The sequence below is a fragment of the Atta colombica genome, unplaced genomic scaffold (assembly GCF_001594045.1).
Source record: "Atta colombica isolate Treedump-2 unplaced genomic scaffold, Acol1.0 scaffold10, whole genome shotgun sequence".
Classification (NCBI taxonomy): Eukaryota; Metazoa; Arthropoda; class Insecta; order Hymenoptera; family Formicidae; genus Atta; species Atta colombica.
In genome coordinates this window covers 754,797-776,034 of record NW_017259184.1, presented here as the reverse complement: position 1 = coordinate 776,034, position 21,238 = coordinate 754,797, and the positions used below count along the sequence as shown (strand labels likewise).

At 33.9% G+C, this 21,238-nt stretch overlaps 4 protein-coding genes across 6 annotated transcripts in view; 2 read left to right on the top strand and 2 right to left on the bottom strand.

Moving 5' to 3' along the window:
• Positions 1-6,917, bottom strand: part of LOC108684482 (nucleolar pre-ribosomal-associated protein 1) — a 9,449-nt gene extending 2,532 nt beyond the window's left edge. Inside the window, exons 1-7 of the mRNA XM_018188826.1 lie at positions 6,389-6,917; positions 5,394-5,985; positions 4,781-5,074; positions 1,367-4,694; positions 1,038-1,165; positions 615-824; positions 147-373 (exon numbers count right to left, since the gene is read on the bottom strand). Coding sequence (XP_018044315.1) covers positions 147-373; positions 615-824; positions 1,038-1,165; positions 1,367-4,694; positions 4,781-5,074; positions 5,394-5,985; positions 6,389-6,810 — 5,201 coding nt within the window. The 5' untranslated portion in view covers positions 6,811-6,917. The remainder of the gene's footprint in view (positions 1-146; positions 374-614; positions 825-1,037; positions 1,166-1,366; positions 4,695-4,780; positions 5,075-5,393; positions 5,986-6,388) is intronic.
• A 279-nt stretch (positions 6,918-7,196) lies between these two features.
• On the top strand, positions 7,197-13,149 carry LOC108684417 (protein virilizer). 2 transcript variants are annotated; one of them, XM_018188724.1, is made up of 5 exons: positions 7,197-7,403; positions 7,909-8,021; positions 8,129-8,495; positions 8,943-12,564; positions 12,733-13,149. In XM_018188724.1, the coding sequence occupies exons 1-5, from the start codon at positions 7,350-7,352 to the stop codon at positions 13,023-13,025; spliced, it is 4,449 nt and encodes a 1,482-aa protein (XP_018044213.1). In that variant the 5' UTR covers positions 7,197-7,349; the 3' UTR covers positions 13,026-13,149. The 2 variants fall into 2 exon arrangements, with proteins under 2 accessions (XP_018044213.1, XP_018044223.1); XM_018188734.1 differs by lacking the exons at positions 7,197-7,403; positions 7,909-8,021 and having other exon boundaries at positions 8,406-8,461.
• Positions 13,012-17,422, bottom strand: LOC108684429 (pentatricopeptide repeat-containing protein 1, mitochondrial). Of its 2 annotated transcripts, none has more exons than XM_018188745.1 (4): positions 17,316-17,422; positions 15,351-16,576; positions 13,770-14,081; positions 13,012-13,245 (listed from the first exon to the last, which is right to left on the bottom strand). In XM_018188745.1, the coding sequence occupies exons 1-4, from the start codon at positions 17,404-17,406 to the stop codon at positions 13,150-13,152; spliced, it is 1,725 nt and encodes a 574-aa protein (XP_018044234.1). In that variant the 5' UTR covers positions 17,407-17,422; the 3' UTR covers positions 13,012-13,149. The 2 variants fall into 2 exon arrangements, with proteins under 2 accessions (XP_018044234.1, XP_018044242.1); XM_018188753.1 differs by having other exon boundaries at positions 15,351-16,544; positions 17,316-17,379.
• Positions 17,423-20,957: 3,535 nt separating this feature from the next.
• Positions 20,958-21,238, top strand: part of LOC108684054 (histone deacetylase 6) — a 7,859-nt gene continuing 7,578 nt past the window's right edge. Inside the window, exon 1 of the mRNA XM_018188078.1 lies at positions 20,958-21,166. Within this exon, the coding sequence (XP_018043567.1) occupies positions 21,164-21,166 (3 nt within the window). The 5' untranslated portion in view covers positions 20,958-21,163. The remainder of the gene's footprint in view (positions 21,167-21,238) is intronic.

The following is a 21,238-nucleotide window of genomic DNA, read 5'->3' as shown; positions in this document are numbered from 1 at the left end:
TTAATATTAAATTAATTAATTAAATTACTAACAAATAAATTAAATTATGACAAATAATAAAGTTCTATATTCTAAAAGACCTATTATTTACCACAATGTATGTATTGATTTTATTTTCTTGTGTAATTATTAAAATTGCTACTTACTTGGATGCTTCCAAATGAAAGTAATATCTAGAGATAATGGTATATGCTGTCATCCGAATATCGTTCGAATCACTGCAACATGCAGCAAGTACTAACGCCAATGCACCACTCTGGCTCACTTTATAACACGCAACGATATTATTTTCTGCTAATAAAGTACACAGTAATGGCAGATAAAATGCTGGATCGTACACATTACTATTTTTGTGTATATATAATTTATTACTCTGAAAAAAGGCAATAGAGAGAGAATAAAATTTTTCTCCAAAGATAAAATAAAAATCTTATAAAGAAAAAAAAATCTTCCATAAAATATATGATTCTATTCATTTTTGTGTGCTTGTAGTTTCCATAAATACTTAAAATTAATTTATTTAAAAAAAAAAAGATTATACAGTAGAGGATATTTCAGACTGTAAAATTTAAAATTTTGAGATCAGTCTTGTAACAAATATTTAGGTCACTTACTTTCATAGTTCTGTGTATAGGATAATTTTTTATAGTTTCATTGACAATGTCCTTATTGAACAAGTTAAAGACTTCGAAAGTGGAAGGTTGTCTCCACAGTGCAGTATCCGTCTCTCCCTTTACACTGTAACGTGTTGCTGCGGCGCTCCCCCACAAATATGGCCAGTACTGTTGAAGCTTAACATTATGAGTTTCATAATACTGGAGAATCTGAAAAAAATTAAAACTATCTAATATTCTTTTAAGCGCAATAATCCCGAAATTTGAATTCATTTTTCACATTAATTAATTTCACATTAATCGGGCTGTATTTTTTAAGGTGTATATCGTAGAGTTAAATGAATTATTGCATCGTGTTCAGCAACCAAAAACATACAGTACTACATTTAAAATCAGGATTAAACCATATATCGCGATTCTTACCTGCAAAATACGCTGATCTACGTGGCAAAGCGTAGCGTTGTAAGCTGCGAGATAAAGAGGTACGTGCGAAATAGTCATTACAGAACGATTCTTTCGAGTAAGTATTCTTAATAATTCGACCAGATCGCCTATAGTTATAAAATATTTAAATAAAGATTAAACTTGTCTATAATAATGGTATATTATTCTTACAAGATGTTATATAATATTTTATTATGAAGGCTGATTTTGGGATTACAAATTGCAGTAAAATATATACTTTTTAACAAATAAATATAGCTTTCTATTATATTCCTGCCAAATAATACACATTGTGCAAATAAACTCACTTTTAATAAAGGATGACCCAAGCATAATATTAACAAACTCTGAATGGGACATTGTCATTTCAAACAATGTCTTCGCATATTCATTATCAATATTATCTCCATAAGTAATGTCACATAAATTGCTCAGAGTTTTCAATATATTGGATTGAGTCGCCTCGTCTTTAGCATCTTTTAGACCTAACTTTAAGGAAAATCTGGTAAACTGCGGCCACGAGTAACTCTTGCTCAATGAACTGAAGATGAAGTTATTTTCCACTTCTTTCAAACGAATCACTACATCATTTAGCTTCCCGCATAAGATTTTGATCTTCTGTAGATTTTTTGATTCCTTTTTTAACGTCAATGTCATTATATGCAGCAATACCCTTATTAGATCCATCAAAGGTTTCTTTTTAGTCGTTACTAAATTTTCGTATCTCTTATATACACTTTCTAGCAATTGCACGAAACAAATGGACACCATATCCAACTTATCGCCGTTTTGAGAAACAGTGTTGCAGATTCTCCCACACAGAGCAAGATCGAAAGTGCTTTCGATGAGGTAGACAATTGCTGCTGCATTTTCTTCGATCCAAGGAACGGGATTTCGTGACTCGGTTATATACGCGGCAATGTCGCTGCCGTAACGCTCATAAAGACTTTGAAGAAACTTTTCATTCCATTTGTATTTTAAACTGCTGCCCAGTATGGGAAACACAACGTCTCCTTGCTTCACATTTTCTATCTTGAGAAAGTATTTCATCAACGATGAGATCAGCCTAGTATTTTTGGTGATCAAGGTAGTTATCAGCTGGACCGTAGACGCGGTAATACTTTTTGTTAGCAATTGTGCAAAAATGTTGGTACTGATACCGGAAATATTGTGTGAAAAAGTGGACAAGTATCTTGCCAGTGCTTTCTCCCATCCATCCATGTGATTTATCTTACTAGACTTTAAATAAATCAAATGCAAGCTAAACTTTTCTACAAACTGTTCGTTCAACGTATCACGCAATCTTGATTCTTTATTGCAATACATGTCCAGCAATACCGGAACGATGTATCCAAATACGGACAAGTTTTGTTTGTCGCTCGAAATAAAAGTGCTCTTTTCCAACTTCATCAAAGCGAACAACAAGCTCGCGATGTCTTTCGATTCAAGCTGCAATATCTTCAATAATTCAATAGCAATATCATAATTATTAGTGCAAGTTTCCAAAGGATTCTTCTCAATAATATTCTCCAATTGCGTGAGGAATTTACTTCTAAACGCAAAGAAAATATTACAGATCTCTGCATTATGTTTCTCACACAAATGCAAAATAGACTCGCAGATCTTTAGAATAGTTTCAACGATCATATATTCCACCGAATTTTTCGAAGTTTCTCCACAAAATGGCGAGAAATAATGCAGCAAAATAGGATGAGTGAAGATATATCTCGCGCTTTCTTCAAGTATTACTGCATTTTCTTGATTCAATTCAATAGATTGTGATATGTTTAACAAAAACACAAGCACAAGCTTGCAATTTTCATTTTGGGCCTGCCGTAAAATTTTCGACTGCGCTAGCTGTGCTAAATAAAACACTGTCATCTTCAACAAAGTCTTAACATCGTACAAAGATAAAGAATGCTTAATAGTGACTTCTTTGTCGCCATATTTAAAACAATACGTCGAATGACCATCATTAAACAGTTTAGAAAATTCAGTTACGTCCATCTTGGAATCTGCCAGCAACATATTACTCAGTTTATACAATAAGCTTAAAGATGATAATTTGTTTTTCAAGGAAATTGGTTGTTTACTGTTTGACCAATTCTGCAAGTATTTATAAATTGGCAAGTTGGTCAAATCTGTTGCCATGTAAGCCAGCAGATCAGGCACAACTTGATAGTGCAGAGTATGAACCATCACATAAGATAAATAAGCTAAGATTGTGGCACAATTTTTCTCATTCATCTTTTGCAATGCACAGCATAAAAGTGGTGAGACTGCCGTGCAAGCCTGCATTCTACAAGGATTTTCTTTACCAAAATTGTTAAAGAGAGTATGAATTGCCTCATCAGTTTCATCGGAATTAGTAAATTCATTTGTTAAAGATGATATTGATGTAGATAAGAATTTCTGAGGATGATTTTTATTAGAAGGAAAGTTCTTTGGATTTGCCTTATCAAGTAATCGATTAATTACATCCTCTATCTCCTTTGTATCAAAGTTAGTCACTTGGTCATTCTTTTGTGTTATATATTTAGATTTAATAGTATCTTTCGAATTTTCTTGATTAAATTTAAAACTGTTATCGATTATATCAATTTTTCGTTCATCAAAACTAAATTGTCCGTTGATTAAAGACGATGTTATTGTAGAAAATTTTTCTTGGCAGGGACTGGTGATTTTGTTGGTTTTATCAAACAATTCGTTAATTATATCCTCCGTTTTTGTAACGTTGAAATTAGCTATTTGATCATTTATCGCTCCTTCTGCTTGTGTTATAATATTTACATACTTGTCAATGTGTTTAACGGCGCTTTTCAAAACAGACATAAACCACTGCGTCAATTGCTCGTTCTCTTCAAAATCCGCAACCACTGAAAAGCCATTGATCCAAATATCCAGCTGATCTTCACAAGTTTCGAACAAATCTGTTGTATGTAGCAGCGTTCTAATAGCATTGTAACTATCCGGTGATGAATCTTTTTGACGGATCAGAGATATCAAGAAGACAAGAGCTTCTTTAAAAGCTTTTTCTTTAGGAGCAAAAATAGAAGAGTCCAAAGCAAGTAGAAATTGTATTGTCTTGACTTTCATGTGATTTACTTTCTCCATCTTAATAGTTCCTTCTTCTTGGAGATTATTTAAACTCGATAGCAAAAAATTCGATTGTAAATTTGTTGAAATATCCAATAATTCTGGACATATATCCTGATATGAATGAAGAACACTCAAAATAGTATCAAGATGATCCACCAATTCTGGACTCTGAATACTTTCCGCGTTTTCCGAAGCTTTTATGTCTTTTTCAAAAGCTCGGTTCCACATTCGTAATATAATTTCCAAAGAAGGGACAATTCTCAAAATAAAATGAGTTATTTGATTTTGAATTATAGATGTTTTATAGAACTCCTGTGTAGCCAAAGAAATGGCTTTCAGCTGGTTAGTCATTGTTAGGAGAAGAGATAATGCCTCGTGTCTAACAGAAAGACTGTCGTGATCTAATCCTGGTAAGATAGCGACTTTTACAATCGTGCTTGGAACTGTCAGAGAAAGTAATGCATTTATCAAATTGTTTGCCTTCATTTCCACAGAGCAAGTTTTGATACTATTAACCGGATTGATTGATTTCACTATCTGCAAAAAAAATTTTATAAGCTAAAGATGACTGAAAAGATAGTACGCACAACAATAATTATCGCATAAACCTATAGGCATCTCACCTTCCCTATAAATTTAAGAAGACAAATCCATTTGGATGAAACTCGAGGTTCAAGAAATGACTCAATCACATTATATTGCGAACGAATTAGATCCGGGCAGGCACTCAGTATCCTAACAATCAAATTTGATGGCTTTTCATGTTCCCAAGGTTTCTCCAAGTTCTGAAGAACTGTATGTATCAGCTGATTGTGCTTATTTCGTGAACTACCCAATGTTCGGTCATGGAAAATAATTCCATAACGATGCGACGTTAACAAAGTGACTAAGAATTCATGTACTATGTCACTAATAACCTAAATTATAATCGGGAAAAATAAACAAAAAGCTCGATAATTATGAATTATATTATTGTAAAAAATTATTAAAAATTTATTATTTTCCGCAATATTGTTCCTCAATCGAGAAATATGCTTTGTTATGCTTTTACCAAAATTATTGTAATAAATTAATATAAAATTTTATATTTCTTAATATCAAATACGTCTATCCATTAAGCAATATTCTTGCTAATAAAAAATACTACATTGCAATTAAACCAATTCTTGATTGACAATGTCTATATTGTAAATAATATCACAATTTATAATAATTCATAATAAGATTGAGAATTACCTCCTTGTCTGCTAGAAAATTTTCACTGTCATCACAACTGTGAGTTTTGTTTTTAGGCCAATTGTTGGGACCTTTCCAATTGTACAATGATATCAGATTCAATACAGTAGATGTGGAAAATACATGTAACTTTGTCGTTTTACTAACACCAATATTCTCCAGCACGTACGTCTTTACAGTGGTCAGAACTAAGGTGACGATGTCTTTTGAATCGTACAGCAGTTCTGAGAAGATGCAACAAAGCAAATTGCGCTTATCCAAGAGTGTTCTGATCACTAGCGCGTTCCCTTCCACGAGAAAAGCAAGAACAAAATGAATGAAACATGTTCTGACACTTTGAGAATCCATGGGTTTGATTTGCTGTACCAGATTCTCTAATGTTTGTTGTTGCAACGATAGATGGATAAGCAGCTCTCTGGACAAACTGCTATCTAGAGATGCTATTGCCGCTAGTAGCTTCAATATTACTTTACGCTGCTTGGCATTGCTCTGAATGGAAAGCATAGAATACACGATAGACATGTATGAATTTAGTAAGTGACGACAAGCTTCTATTGCACTATTTCGGTATTGAGGACATTCCGTCAAAATCCTACAAATAAAATATACTTCAATGAAATAAGTCTACTTTTTGTGTTTAAATGAATATAGATTTCAATATAGATTAATTTTAACTTCGGTTGAACTTATTCTTCATCTTCTTCTAATTCTTAGAACTGAAAAAAAATGAAAAATGAATTAAACTGAAATTAAAGTTATGGTAAATGTGATCACTCGTACTACATTGGATTAATGCACATTAAAGGTTGCTTTATGTAAAATACTTAAATGCAATGATAATATCAATTTTAACAATAAAATAATACATTTATATTGTTAGATATAATATGATATATCATTATTAAATATTTAATCCTTTTGAGAACTTTTGTATTTATATATTTAAGAGTTAAATATACAGATTTCCATGCATGTTGTCTCGGCTAGACGTATACCTCATTAGTAAAATATAGGTTGTAGAAAAGACAGTGGTAGCAATAGAAGTACTTTTCTTATCAGAAGACTCTAACAGCCTTAAAATTTCGAAGACACTGCCACCAGCGTGCAGGTACTCTGCTGCCAGATTTTTTTCTTTGTTCTCCTTGCATATTGTCACGAACTTCCTTAGAGCGGCTAAGTTATTAGAAGAAGAAAAAAGCGTTCTGAAAGATTGTCCGTTAAATATATCCTGCTGGTCATCGCAAACAACGTCTTTCATGTCATTTTTATCAGAATCATTGTTTTGTCGTTTTACATCATATTCAATTACTTCCTCGATAGAGCTATTGATTTTCGCCTTTTTCGTTGAAGTTTCAGTCTCCTTTTTTGAGGTCCGCTTACGTGCTTTTTTTGATTTATCATCAGTCGTATCATCCATTCTTAGGTATGTTGGATATATTTATCCACACACGTGTTCCGTGGACGCCGCCACACTTTCTGGGCTCTAATCAGAGAACACACCAATAATCGACTCCGTGCAGTATAGTTGCGTTCAGCGCGGACTCAACGCCCGTTGTAGCTCATTGTAACCAATTACAATAAGATAGTTAAACGGGACGCTCCCTAGCTGTAAAGTACGCAAATAGTTGTTTTCAGAACGCAAATAATATTGTCTGATGCTCACTAATGCCATCTGATGTTGTCATTTCGGAATGTATAATTGCAATTGTATTGTATAATATTTATTATACAACAAACACATATTAATACATATTACAAAATACGAAACACAAGAAAACGTTTGTCATACAGAATGTACTACTTTTGACGTGTATATAATCAAATAAAGGAGAGTGCAGAGTAATAGTACAAGATTAACGGATAAAATGGAAAATAGAATAAAAGTACTGTTTATTATCAAAAGTTAATATTTAAGATATTATGTTATCCAAGAATATTTACTTAGTGGTATGAGACATGGATAATATCGAATTGTTGTTCTTCGATACGTTTTCCCACGACATTTCAGAGGTTTGTTTACATGCATTTAATAACGATTAATTAAACCTGAGGGAAAGTTATTTATTAGAAATTTTGTTAAAATTTACATCAGTGATACATCGAAATTTTAATACACTTTACTGTATTATGCACATATTTGAAGATTACATTTTTGAGGTTATAATTGTTATAACTGGAAATATTTAACTGTCCCTTCTATTATCAAATTATGTTAAGATTATAATTATTATAGAAAAGTATATTTATCATCAATTTGTTATATTATTTTTATATGCATTGCAAATAAAAAATGTCAGTAAATTCTTAAAAAAGTTTATCCCTTTTTTAAGACTTTATTTTTTTTTAGACTTAAATTTTAGACTTAAATTTGAATGTAAACAATGTTTAAAACTTTGCTTACACACAAGATTTTATAAAAATCCCTTATTCTACATATAATCCCAATTTTCTTTTTCTTTTAATTTTTATGATACATTTGGATGACATGATGTTCATATAGAAATTATGCTTTTAGGAATTGAATTTGGACTTAGTGCAATTTCCCAAGCCCGTTTATATTAGTGAAGTAAGAATCATTCCATTAGGTGCCAGAGTACAGGCAGATTTTCCAGGAGGAGTGCGACTTGGGTAATCAATCTTTACTCTTAGCATTAAAAATAGCAGTTTTTTCTCAAATCATTAATCAATATTAACATTTGAACTTTTGAGAAATACAAGAGACTTCATTCTTTTAGAGCAACCAATCCTTCACAATTCGAGATCGAGTTTTTCGTGAATGATCTCAGCAAACCTGGGGCTTCCACTTTCGAGTTTTTAGGTGGTTTAGAATATAAGCAGAATATCCATATCCAATTGGAATGCGAACGAAAACAGATACCAACGGATGGGTTGGTACTGAGAGGATGGTATACCACTATTACGCTTGCAGTGTACGGTACTCTGACCAAATCACTGAACAATCCCCAAGAGGTCATTAGTTCGGCCGCTGGCTCTACCGCTTGCGTTAGCTCCATAGAAGAAAATCCTGAAAATGCTGTGCAAATTCCTTCTGAACAGCAACCTGAATGGTATTACGAGAATCAACATCAAACAAATTTATCGGTAAAAAAATCTAACATGTCATTTTTTTTTAATTCAAATAAAGTATGTAAAGGATGTTTAGAAAATGAAATGTTGCATATTTTATGTTTTTATTTCAATATTTGTAATTCAATATATTTGATCTTAATAGCGTATTAATTTGAATACACAATAAGTAAAAATATAAAAGCCTATAATGATAGAATCTGGGTCTTTAACGCTTTAAATAATTCAATGTAAATTATATATCTATATATATCACATAGGCTTTTATATTCTTGTTATGTATTCACATTACGGTCTTAATAAATCATTTATTCATATTAATTTGATAGTTATAGGGTAATTACAGTTAAACCCTAATGCTAATTTTTTTACTCATTTTTCTATTAATAGCGGCGATATCCTCTTCATATTTTTTTAATAATCCAATTTTCACTCGAGTTTGAACACATAATTACATTGCAGCAAGAAACATGCGTGACAGCAACTCCATCACCACAACCAATCCAAGTAGTGGAACCGTCCAGGACGACCACGTCCGACACGGGAAAAACAGAATCGAGACAATGGGAAGAAGAGACGTCCAACGCAGGCGAAAAACCATCAAAAAGACCTTTGTCTCCACCTACCGAGTCCCTGATCTCTCTAAGTCCGGAGTCCATCTCTGCCGAAGAAGAAGAAGCAGAGCAACAGGAAGCTGGCGAACCAGAAACTGGTGAGCCCTTCGAGCCGATATTATCGGACGAGGACATAATGACTGATGATGTTCCATCTACTGCCGAATTCGAGTGTGAAGCATCACAAATGGATGAAATCTACGCGATGGTGCCACCTGATTTGTTAAGTCTAGAAAAGCTGGGAGACTTGGAGGATACTCATGTGAACCATGAAACCTTATTGAAGATTAGAGAGAGCCTACAATCCCTCTCCAAATCGGTCTCACATTTCCACAATGCATCCGGTCAAGAAAAAGAAACCTTCGTTCATAACTGCGAGACTTTGTGTGCCATACTAAGTCCATTTGACTCCGACATAAACGATATCAATGATTTGACTGATATTGTCAATGCTGGCTTAGATATGGAGCTCGCTAGGGCGCAACCGCAACCAGCATACAAAGTACGACACGTGAAAGTGGGAGTTCGCTTAGCAGAAGCTCTCTGTCGATTATCGAAAGGTCCAGAAATTCTGTTGAAAGTTCAAGCCCCATATAAATTACTGTCCCTTTGTATGCGCGAAAACGTGGCGTTACCAGTGAAACTTTCCGCTCTAAGAGCCCTCGATGCTGCATTGATCAGCCCGATAATCGTACAGGAATTTCTAAGGAACAACTTGTACAGAAATGCACTAACGATGCTAGACACAGCTAAGCTAGCTAGGCTCAAATATGCCCTTAGTTCGCTCTTCCGTAAAGTCCATGTGTATGAATATCTAGAAGAGATCAAGAATTTCGACGAATTCGGTTTAACAGAGCTGATGAATGCTTACGTGTACGCCCCAACGTTGATGGCGCAGCCTAAACGCCAATTGCCAGCTGGTGCCCAGATGGAATTCGAACGAGAACATACTCGCAATCCCCGTGCTCATCTGGTAGCTTATTTCGAATATCATAAACTGGCCCATCATCTTCTACTGGCATTATCTTCCCCTAATTGCAATTTGCAAATGATTAAATTAATCCGCCGCTTCCTCTTGCATCTCTCCAATACTAAGGAAGGTCTCTTCTACTTATTGAAAGAGATCGAAGGAGTTCAACTGATATTAAAAGCTCTGAGGTATGAGCTACCAGGTGCTGGGCGCATCCTAGCGTGGCGTCTCCAAGTTGCACAGTGCCTGATTCGTCTGAAACAGACTTCCGACTGGATGATCTTGAAGAGACTGCATTCCTTTCTCATTTTTCCAGACGGTTTGCGTGCCATTCTTACAGTTTTGTCCCTGGGCGATTTCTTAGATATTCTGATTCCTTTCTTATCAGATTCTAATCTCTGCGAGTTCGCCGCCGAAGTGATCTCTGCGGTTGTCCGTTACTCCGACAGGGTAGAGATCTTTCAGAACCGTGCGGAATTAATACTGGACAAAGCTCGCGAGCATGTCATCCTCAGGGATGTGATATCATATCTGACAATCGCGGCACAAACTTCTCATTGGGATTACTGCGACGTCTCCCTTTTGGTGACGATTATCAGGAAAAGCGCCGAGAAGGCTGCATCGCTCCCAGGCCAGCTAATCACCGCCTGTAGAATCTTGCATTATCTTATCTTCCCATCAAATAATGACGTTGACCCTTTAGAACCATACATTGAACTCAAATACAGAAATGCTCTGACTCAATTATTCGCCGCTGACGGTCTCACCGCTCTGGTTGCCGTAATGGCAAACGTGTCTGAATTCTATGAACAACCGTTTCTTCATCGTGCTGCTCTAACTGGTCGCAGAGGCATGGCGTTAATCGCTTTGTTGCTTCCTTGCGTGAAGCTGACCAGAGCATTGCTCGAGAGACTCGTCAAGTGCATGGCAACAGACTTTAAGGATCTTACAGCCGTCGTTCCGCTGCTCGGAGTCTATTCCTTGATCGAAGCCATCCCATCTAATCTAATGGTACAGATTCTGTCCGAAGAAATCGTGGGGACGCTTCTAGTCTTTACGCAAGCTGTCGATTCCGACGGTTCTGGCAACGTGGCGAAATCGTTATGGACTCAGATGCTAGGTGAGGTTCTGAAGATGATTTCCTTCCGTCCTTGCAACTTCGTGCCAGGTTTAAAGCTGCTAACTCGCCTATTACCATCTGTCTTAACACCGAAAGAGACCATCATTGAAGACGCAACAAGAATTCTGGGTCTAAGAAAGCTCTGGTCAGCACATCTTCAAGCTCAGGCCACGAATCTCACTGAAACTCTTCGGTTACTCTGCACGAGTTGGAATGGAAACGTCTTACTTCTTTTATCGACAGTATGCAAGCAATTAAGCGACCTGGCAGCACCGACAGCTCTTTTGGTTGGGAGATGTCTTTTAGATGGTATTCTAGCAGCCACTCCTTTAGAGAATAATGTTCCTATTCTCGCTCTAATCAATGATCTAGCTAGGCATGCACCTATGAAGGCTACTTTGCTAACATTGACCAGTCCGGCGTCCAGAGCGCAAGTAAAATCCGATCAAAAATATCCGCCGGTTATCGAGATGATGTGCTCCACTTTGAAAAGTAGCAGCGACGTCAACGTACAATATGAGATTCTCAGTATCTTCGAAACTCTATGCAACTGCAATCTCAGTCTAGTACAAGAGGATAACGAACCTTTGGAAAAGAAATTGACGCACTCGGTGCCCAGCAAGGAACCTCTTTTATCTATACTCGCGGTTCTAATCGATATCCTGGCGATCAGCACAAAATTCCAATTAGATGTGATAGAAAATACGTTGACCATTCTCTTGTCCCTCAGTAATCACAATTATGGTCTGTACCATGTAAAGAGCTGCCTGGAGAACAATCCCGGCGCCTTGCGCGCGCTACTGGATCACGTATTGAGCTTGGAAAACCCCGAAACAAACTCCACTGTAGAATTGACCATAACTTTTTTGGAGAACCTAATCGCTTCCGAGTCGGAAGCGAGGACCTTGCATCTGCGCGCGCAGCAATTGGCATTCTTGATCTCTTGGGAAAAGACAGATCATCCCTTAGAAAAATTGAAGCGCGCGGAAGAGCTGAAGGAAATTTTGAAAGCCGCCGAAGAGAAAGAAGAGAAAGAACCTATCCCGGAGATGCTAGAGCCTCTGCTACCCACCCCGGAAGCATTATTGAACCAGTTCTCGCAAAGGTGTCTTTGTACAACTAATAGCCCAATTCGGCCCAAAAAATTTTCTTTCACAACCAATCAAGCACAAACTGAAGATACAGTAGACTTGTTGGCACTCTCCACTGAATTACTACCCGCTGACTTCAATCTATTAGCGGAGGCGCAAAACTTGTGTTCTAAAATACCTCCTGATGACACCACTCAACCTCTGCAATCAAAACCTCAGGATGAAGAACAGGAAAGTAGTAGAGCGGAAAAACAGATTTCTCCAATGGCAAAGTCGAAACAGCCATTTGGTAAGATTATTAAGGATTTATTAGACGGTCTTTAATTCTTCATATCGAAAAATATTAAGAAATCCAAAAGGAAAAGTGAACAATTTTTGATCAATCTCACCTATTTTTTTATATTCAATTATGTAGTGTGTTCGACGATTCATGATTTTTTTAATGATAATTTTTTAGTAACACCAGTACGAGGTCGGACACAGTTCACCAATTCTCTACGAGGTGGTCCAGTAGGTGGAGGAGTAGGTAGAGGATCCGATCCCTTTCGATCGAGGCCGCCCAACACTTCTAGGCCACCGTCTCTTCACGTGGATGAGTTTGTAGCGCTGGAAACCTGCGGAGCTCAGCCAACCGGTCCTACCGGATATAATAAACTCAACATCCGCGGAACATGCCCATCGCGTGCTATTAGCAGCAGTACCAGGAGTCGACCTTGGACACAAGAAATTCGTCCCACGTATCTCCGCTGATTTATTACTGTCTTTCGTTTCGTATATATGTATATTTACAAAATAGTAATTATGCCAATAACAATATATAATTTTTTCTTGAAAGGCTGTATTTTGCAGAAATAATATTTCATTTTGTAATGAATTATTCTTTTATCAATTTTTGCCATTTGGGATATTGCTTTTTGAATTTTTCAATATTGTCCTCCAAACACTTCAATTTTCGATATCTGTACTTGTTCTGAAAAAAATATTTTATACATTTAATATAAATAATAAAGAGCATAAACAGCCACAACGATAGATAATATATGATTTTCGTTTAAACAATTATCGTTGTGATTGTATGCTCCCTATTATTTATATTTTGTATTTTTGAGCCTTTAAACTTTTTAAATTTTATATATTTATATCAAATTTTTGAGTGTATAATGTATTCTATAAATTAAATTAGACCGCGCTATATGAATAAATCAAATAAAGAAAGAACTAAATAGATTGAAGTAAATTTTACACGTAAATACATTTTCCAACTATGTAAACTGCACGCCGATTACTGTCGGATTTAAAACATAATCATAAACTAAAGCTGAAATAATATCACAAATCATCAATTTAATTATTTAATCATTAATTTAATAATGATGCTAATAAAAATTGTAAAATATTGCAAAGAAATGTATATATTTTTTTAATTGATCAAGAGTTAAGCAAGTAAAAAAAGATTAATACTAACAATAATTGTGACAAATTTCATTAACGTACCGTCGCTTTCAGTTTCTTAATTTTCGGTAATTCTTCTGAAAATTTCTTTACGATTTCGATGGTCTGCGCAGTAGGTCTCGTTCTATTCTCCGTCATATATCTCATCATAAACAACAAATATCCAAAGTTTTTTTTATGGCAAGCCGTATCGACGAGAGTACCTATGATTACAGAATTGGGTTTATAGCCAAAAACTTCTATTCCTTCCAGAAATTCTTGGGCCTGCATAAGTTCTTGACAACCAAGTGCCAAAACTCCGAATGTCATTACGTTTGGAGAAAGTCCCTTCTTTTCCGCTATGCTTACCACCTCCTAAGTTATTAAGTCGCATCAATATGACATTCGAATAATAAAAATTCGAATAATAAAAATATAATAGTAAATAATAGTAAATTTGGTTACTTGCAATATGCTCGATTATTACATACTAAAAGCTGTACATGAAATTCGCAAAGTTAAATATGAAAACATATATATATTTTAAACAATTAAATTCCTAATGATTCGCGTTATTTATCAGAATATACAGACAAAATAATATGAACACTTGGGAAATACATCATCATATATTTCATTCCTTGTTTTATTAATAAGTAGCAAGTTATCAACGGAATATTTAAATTCTTTTAGTAGAACTTTTTTCATTTGAACAATAAGAATTTTTACTGAATCGTACATTTGAAAATTCAATAATAAGAAATAGAAATGGCCGTACGATCAAAAAGCTAGATCTTCAATGCTCAAATAATTCAATCTGAAAATTATTATATGTACTTGTATATATGTATATCATATTTGTAGTAATTCGATTTTTTCATTTGCTTATATAAATAATATTGAAGGAAAAAATTTTTTTCTCATTGTATTGTCCAAAATTGCCCTTTGTTCTCAAGAATTTTTCTTTAATCTTTTCTGGCCAATACAATTATCTAATTTAAATATCATTTATAATTGTCAAGAGAGAACAGAATAAAAAACCAATTTCTTCAATATCTTTTAAGCAATTAGAAGATGTTCTACTGGAGATGAATGGTACAGTATTACACTACAGCAGTTATTATACTATTCAAGCCATGTATAATTCTCCTTCAACAAAGGTACCCAAGATTAGAAATACTTTCTTTGTAAAGTGATTGTGAACGATAAAAGAACGAATGAATTTAACTAAAAATTAAGTTACAATAATTACTTAAATGTAATAAATGTACATTAAATTTATGAAATTTAATATTCTTTTTCATAAAATTTTATAAAAAGTACTTTAGATTTCATAAATTTTTATGAAAAATACATTACATTAAATTTAATGTAATGTCATGAAATTAAATCCAAATTGTGTAACTTCAAAGTATATTAAATTTCATGAAATTTTTAATAGTGTAGAATTTATATTAAAGATAAATAGCAGATCAACTTCTCATTAATAAAACAAATAATATATTTCTCAGGTGTTGACATTATTTTGTCTATCCCTATGTATCATTTCATTATCAAAATAGATTATATTATGTCATTGCATTTAAATACTTTAGTATAGTGATCCAGTGTAGTGCAAGTAATCGCATTTATCATAACACTTACTTTCGCAGCTTTGTAATCGAATCTTATGCTGCGCCTTTTAATGAGCATATTGAAAAAGTCGATGTCCAGTTTAATATTTTTCTCCTCTGCAGTTTTGATGAGTATATTCTCAGCGGATATCGTGTTTGGAATTAAATCCAGGAGTAACGTAATAGTTTTGATATTAGGTATAATACCGTCATTGGACATTCGATTTAGAAATCCTTCTACACCACCGAATAAAATCAGACGATTCCTGATCAACACGTCATTCAAGTTTACCGATTTCTGTACAGTTACGTCGGTATCGCGTTGCATAATGTTCTGTTCTTTTCCCATTGATAAAAGTGTGCTCAACGTAGGCGGAGAGGCCAACAAATCTGGCTTCTCGCCTTCCAATACCGAAATCCTAGTCTGATCGAATCCCGAGAGAAGAACATCGTCGGACTTTAAATTTCCCAAATTCGTGTCCCTGATCGCTCGCAGGAGAAGATTATAAGTAATCAAAGACGGTTTGATATTTTTCATGCGCATTAAATGCCACACAATTAAAGCATGTCGCATGCCAGCCTTCTTATCAGAAATTGCCCCATGGAACAGAGAGTTGTAAGTGATCTCTCCGATGGGAATACGTCTGTCTCTCATCTCGTCCGCCAGTTGAAAGGCCTTAACGATCTGACCGTGCCAACTGTACGCCTTTACCATGACATTATAATGCGCATCGTTCAGCAGAAACTGCCACTCATAAAGTGATTTTCGCAGCCTGTTGAGATGCTTCAGAGCTACTTCGCTGTTATCAGATAAAGCACACGCGTTAAACAGACTAGTGTAGGTCGCCGCGTTCGGCTGTAATCCATACTTTTTTGCCTTATTATACAGACTGAAGCATTGCTTTATGTCACCTTGTTTGGCTAACCCATACAATAAGAGATTGTACAAGTACATTGTGGGTTTGTCTCGGTTCTCTTTCATTAAGTCGAGGACCTGCAAAGCAGAATTCAAATCGTTCTTAGATATATGTGACTTGATCATTTTAGCGTACTGGCCCAAGCTGGGTTTCAGTCGACGTGGAACGTGCGCTTCTGTATCTTGAAATTTCTCCTCTTTCTGCTCGCGCTCGTTCATTGGAATTCGCTCAAATTTCCTGCCCGAGATGTCTCCGAAGACATTGGCGCTCCTCGGGAGTTTTTCCATGCAAAAATTGCTGACCAAGATCTGCAATTTATGCTGCAATTGTTCATTCTTGGCTGCACAATAAATATATTAAATTTGTTTTTGTATAATAATTTAACAATATATAATATAAATGTTTGTTAGTATTAAATTCTTTGCAATATATTGATAAAAAAATTCGTAGAAACATATCTCAAAGTTAACAACTTTTTCAGTAGGACTTTTCAAAATTCTTTCTGAATTTTAAAAGTGAATTTTAAAGGACAAACATTTTATATAAATGGAAATATTCGAATTAAAAAGAAAACTTGTCATTATTTAAATATCAAAGTACTGAAATAAATTATTACAAAATATAAAATTATAAAGAGCGAGCAATTAATCTGCTAGATCGATTAATCAATCAATAATTAAATTAAAATTACACATAACTTCACTTTCTTTTCATGTTATATTTTTAATTATAATATATTTTTTAAAATAATGTCACAAGTTTTCAAAATTCGAACAGTGTCACTTTGCTATACATTTATGTAAATTTCGTCATTTATCAAAATTGTGACACTTTTTCATGTAGGCACAATATGTAGCAAATGTTGACAAATGTATGGTTTTTCTACAAAATTTTTATTAGAATCGATTTCCATTCATTATCTAAAAAATGCCAACTTTTTTTTTATTTACTTTTTTTATTACTTTTCCATCACACACAGCGATAAAAAGTAAAATTTTACTTTCTAAAACCAAGTAAAAAAAAAAGACACTTAAATGCGGTAAAATACGGAATGCTCATTTGTTCATTTTCACACGTACATTGTTTTGATGTGCTCAAGTGATTGAACTCATTGACATAACCTACGATGTTTTTGAGTTTGATTGATGCGCGAAGTTTTTGATAAAACATTTCACATAAATGGAAATATTTGTATTAAAAAGAAAACTCGTCTTTATTTAAACATCAATTTTTAAAATACTGGAACGAAATGTATTGAATTTTAAGCGAGATAAAATTATATACATGACCACAATGTGGCAATTGATGGCAACAGAAATAACCTGACCTGAGAATGATTATCTCGATTTTTTCTAGGTTTGTACCAAACCTCGTAAGATAATGTTCATAATTTTACGAATCTTTTCCATGCTATTGCATTAATTAGACAAGAACGAATACTTTCAGCTGAAAATCAATGTACAAGTACACACTAGAATCTATATTAATTAAGTAATATTTAAAATGTTATTGGAAATAAATACAAACAAAGCTAATTATATATACTTCATACGTGGCATTAAATTGTAGCCTACAAATTTTATGCATTCCATAATGAAATTTTTTTCTCAGAATTATTTTAAATTTTTGATTAATTTTATAACTTTTTAAAAAAATGTCTCAGATTTTGAACACTTAATTTTCAGAAATAATGAGAAAATCAAATCAATATCATTTTTTGAAATTTTCTTCATAATTAATTCTGAATTAATATTTAAGATTTTTTAAGATTTTAATTCTATTTATTATTTTTGATAAAATCTTATGAAATCTGAATAAGTTTAAATTAAATTTTTTTTTCCAGAAATTATATAAATTAAGGTCCATATTTAGAACGCATTTTTATCTCTGAAATATAGTATTTATAGTATACGTAACGTAAATTATAGCACGTTAATGCGCTAACATCGTTGTAAGCGTATTCAAAATACAGATCTAATGCCCGATATATTTTTAGTCAAGCCTTGTACTTAAGGCTTCCTTAAATTTATCTTTAGATCTTGCTCAGCAAGCAATGAAATAATTCGTAGAGTATCTAATAAAAGAGTAAAAGATAAATTTAAGGAAGGAAAATTAAATATAAGGCCTGATTATGAATACGAGTATTTTAATATAATTCCTTATTCCTTCTATTGTAATTGTATCTTAATGCCCATATCCATAGTCAGACCTTAAGATATAAGACATCCTTAAATTTATCTTTAGATGCTCAGTAGCCAATGAAATAATTCGTAGAGTATCTGAAGATAAATTTAAGAAAGCCTCAAATATAAGGCCTGACTATGAATACAAGCAGTATTCCCTGAAGCACGTTTAGGTGCGTTCATGTGGCAAGACGCTATTCGCGCTATTTAGCGCTACAAACTGTTCGCGCAGCTGCAGATAGCGTTAAAGGTTTAAATACAATAGACACAGACAACAGAGAATAATAAGCCGTCTAATCACAGCTCTGGTATGTAAATTCGATATTATATCCCAGAGTTCTGATTGGATAGCTCGTTATTCCCTGTTCGTTGTGCCTATTGTGTTTAAGCCTTGACACGATCATGACATCACTAATGATAGCGTGTTATGTCACAACTACGCACTATCAACGCTATTTCTTCCAAGGTAGTGTATTGGTAGCGTTAGCGTTTAAGCTGGAAATACAAAAGCACAAGCAATAGGAACAGGGAATAAAAAATTTCAACCTATCAGAAAGCATCCGTTTCATTATTCATAGTTTCTGATAAGTTGAAATCTATTATTCCTGTTCCTATTGCCTGTGCTTTTTATTATGTTTCCAGATCTTTTATAGATCCGTGAACGACCCTAGCGTAGCGTTGGTAGCGTTTAAATTCGTCAAACAACAAAGTTAGGTTAATGTTTAAGGGGATTCTGTTCTCGAGTTCTCAAACTTTTCTCTTTTAGAACTTCGTAAAGTAACGTATGTACATAATGTGTGAATTTCAAATTTTATCAAAATGAATGCAATCTCAATTTTAATCTCTGCTGATGGCTCGCCACTAGGCTGGAGTGATTCTTGCTTGTGTATCATTAACTTTTCAAAGTTTCTGCAAAGTGCAACTTTTATATTTGATTTCATTATAAATGTGAAAGTCAAAGGTATCTTGTTACTGGCAATTTTTAATTCCCGTGTACGGAAAAAAAATTACTATTGCGGCAGGGTATTCCGCTGGAAATTTTCCGTTCAGGAAAAAAATCTTGGTATTGGTAAGGTGAGGTAAACTTTGGGTGCACCCCAGAGTGAGACGTCTAAATGAAGTTTCTGAACGCCTTGGGTGATACAATTGGGTGACTGATAAACATCGGTGAAGATTGAGAAATTGCATGAAAGTAAGATTAATTGCTGTTACAATCACGAAAAAGAGATCGTATTTGTTCTAGAAATCAATTGTATATTAAATGTAGTGACCTAAAAACCTTTCAATAATTATGTAACTTAACCTTAGTTTCATCAGACACACGATTTTATAGTGCAAAATTGCGCATTGCGCATGCGGAGCGACTTTTACCCGACTGAAAAGTAGATTGACGATAGAGTGATCTTAGAGTGATCTAAATCGTTTCTGAACGCTTTTGAAAGCGGGTAAATTACATCTGAAGTTTCTGAACGTCTGAAGCGCCACTAGAGCACTCCAGACATACCTAGGTATAATTTCTGAAAGCTCCCCTGCAGATGCAGCATCCCTTAGGATCCTTACTAGATGTAGATATACTTCTTCTAAAATCAACAACGGATGCTCAAGGGTTCTTCCTAATTAATTTACTTAGTGTAACTATTAATTTACTTAGTGTAACTATTAATTTTTTGATCTAGTTTCTACATTGTTTACTTCGGCAATCATAGAGATTGCAATTGAGATTGCATTTGTTATTTATTACGAGAAAGTAAAAAATTTACGTTACAAATACTTTACAAAATCTTAAAAATTTTAATTATAGGAAAAAGTTTGGTTGGTTGATTGAAAACAGAATCTCCTACATTAACTTTGACGAATATATCTCTGGTTAAACACTACCAACGCTACGTTCATAGAGCTTGCAATAACGCTCTCGCGCTATTAGCTCCAAGAACAGCATTGGTAGCGTTTGCTCCATAGTTGTACATTGCAGCAATATTGCAAAGATTTTGCAGCGATATTGCTGCAAATTCTGTGCTGTATGGGTTAGAATATTCAAAAATTTACTATATATGAAAAATTCTAAAAAAAATTAAGATGTAATCTAAAAAATTGTTCTAATTTGTATAAAAAGTCAGAGACAAATTTTTATCAGTGACAAATTATAATAATAAATAGTTATTATTGTTATCCTCGATGAAAATTTTTATAATTACATGTGTTAAATCATTATAATATATATTACTGTATTCATTATACGTTAGTATAATTAGTATTTTTGTGACTGTATATATTTTCTCTCTCTCTCTCTCTCTGTCTCTCTTTCTTTTCTATCTCTTTCTCTTTCGTTTAATTTACATATTTGTCCTATTTTAAGCTAGGTTCCAAACTTTCTCAGAGAAGACATTTTGGAACATAGTTAGTAGGTATGTATATAACATACATACACACATATATAGTAGTGCAAAGTGTAAATATGAACAGACTTGCATTTGCAGTTACAACCTTCTTGACGTCGGCCACACATGCCGCTGTCAGAATCAGAAATAAATACAAAAGTATAACAGATGTAAATAAGAAAAATAGCAAAAGGATAAATCAACGCGAATGGATCTAAAGCGTTTTGTTTTTTAATTATTTTAATTCAATTTCGGGAAGAGAAAGTCAAATCAAATATGTAATTCGTATTGGCCGATGAGTCAACGTTTGTCTAAAAATGTATTGTTTCGACATCCATTAATTCTAATTCCTCTCAATTCCGGCAAATGGTAAGTATTATTATTACCATCAGCAATTTCTGCGTGTTCGTTTTTATCACTATCTTATCGCTGGCTTTCAAA

Coding starts and splice junctions, on each gene's coding strand:
- LOC108684417 (XM_018188724.1), top strand. CDS start 7,350: ATGGATAATATCGAATTGTTGTTCTTCGATACGTTTTCCCACGACATT. Junction 8,496..8,942: donor AACATCAAACAAATTTATCG/GTAAAAAAATCT, acceptor ATTACATTGCAG/CAAGAAACATGCGTGACAGC. Junction 12,565..12,732: donor AAAGTCGAAACAGCCATTTG/GTAAGATTATTA, acceptor ATAATTTTTTAG/TAACACCAGTACGAGGTCGG.
- LOC108684429 (XM_018188745.1), bottom strand. CDS start 17,406: ATGTTTTATCAAAAACTTCGCGCATCAATCAAACTCAAAAACATCGTA. Junction 14,082..15,350: donor TCGATTACAAAGCTGCGAAA/GTAAGTGTTATG, acceptor TTAATAACTTAG/GAGGTGGTAAGCATAGCGGA. Junction 13,246..13,769: donor TTAAGAAACTGAAAGCGACG/GTACGTTAATGA, acceptor TATTTTTTTCAG/AACAAGTACAGATATCGAAA.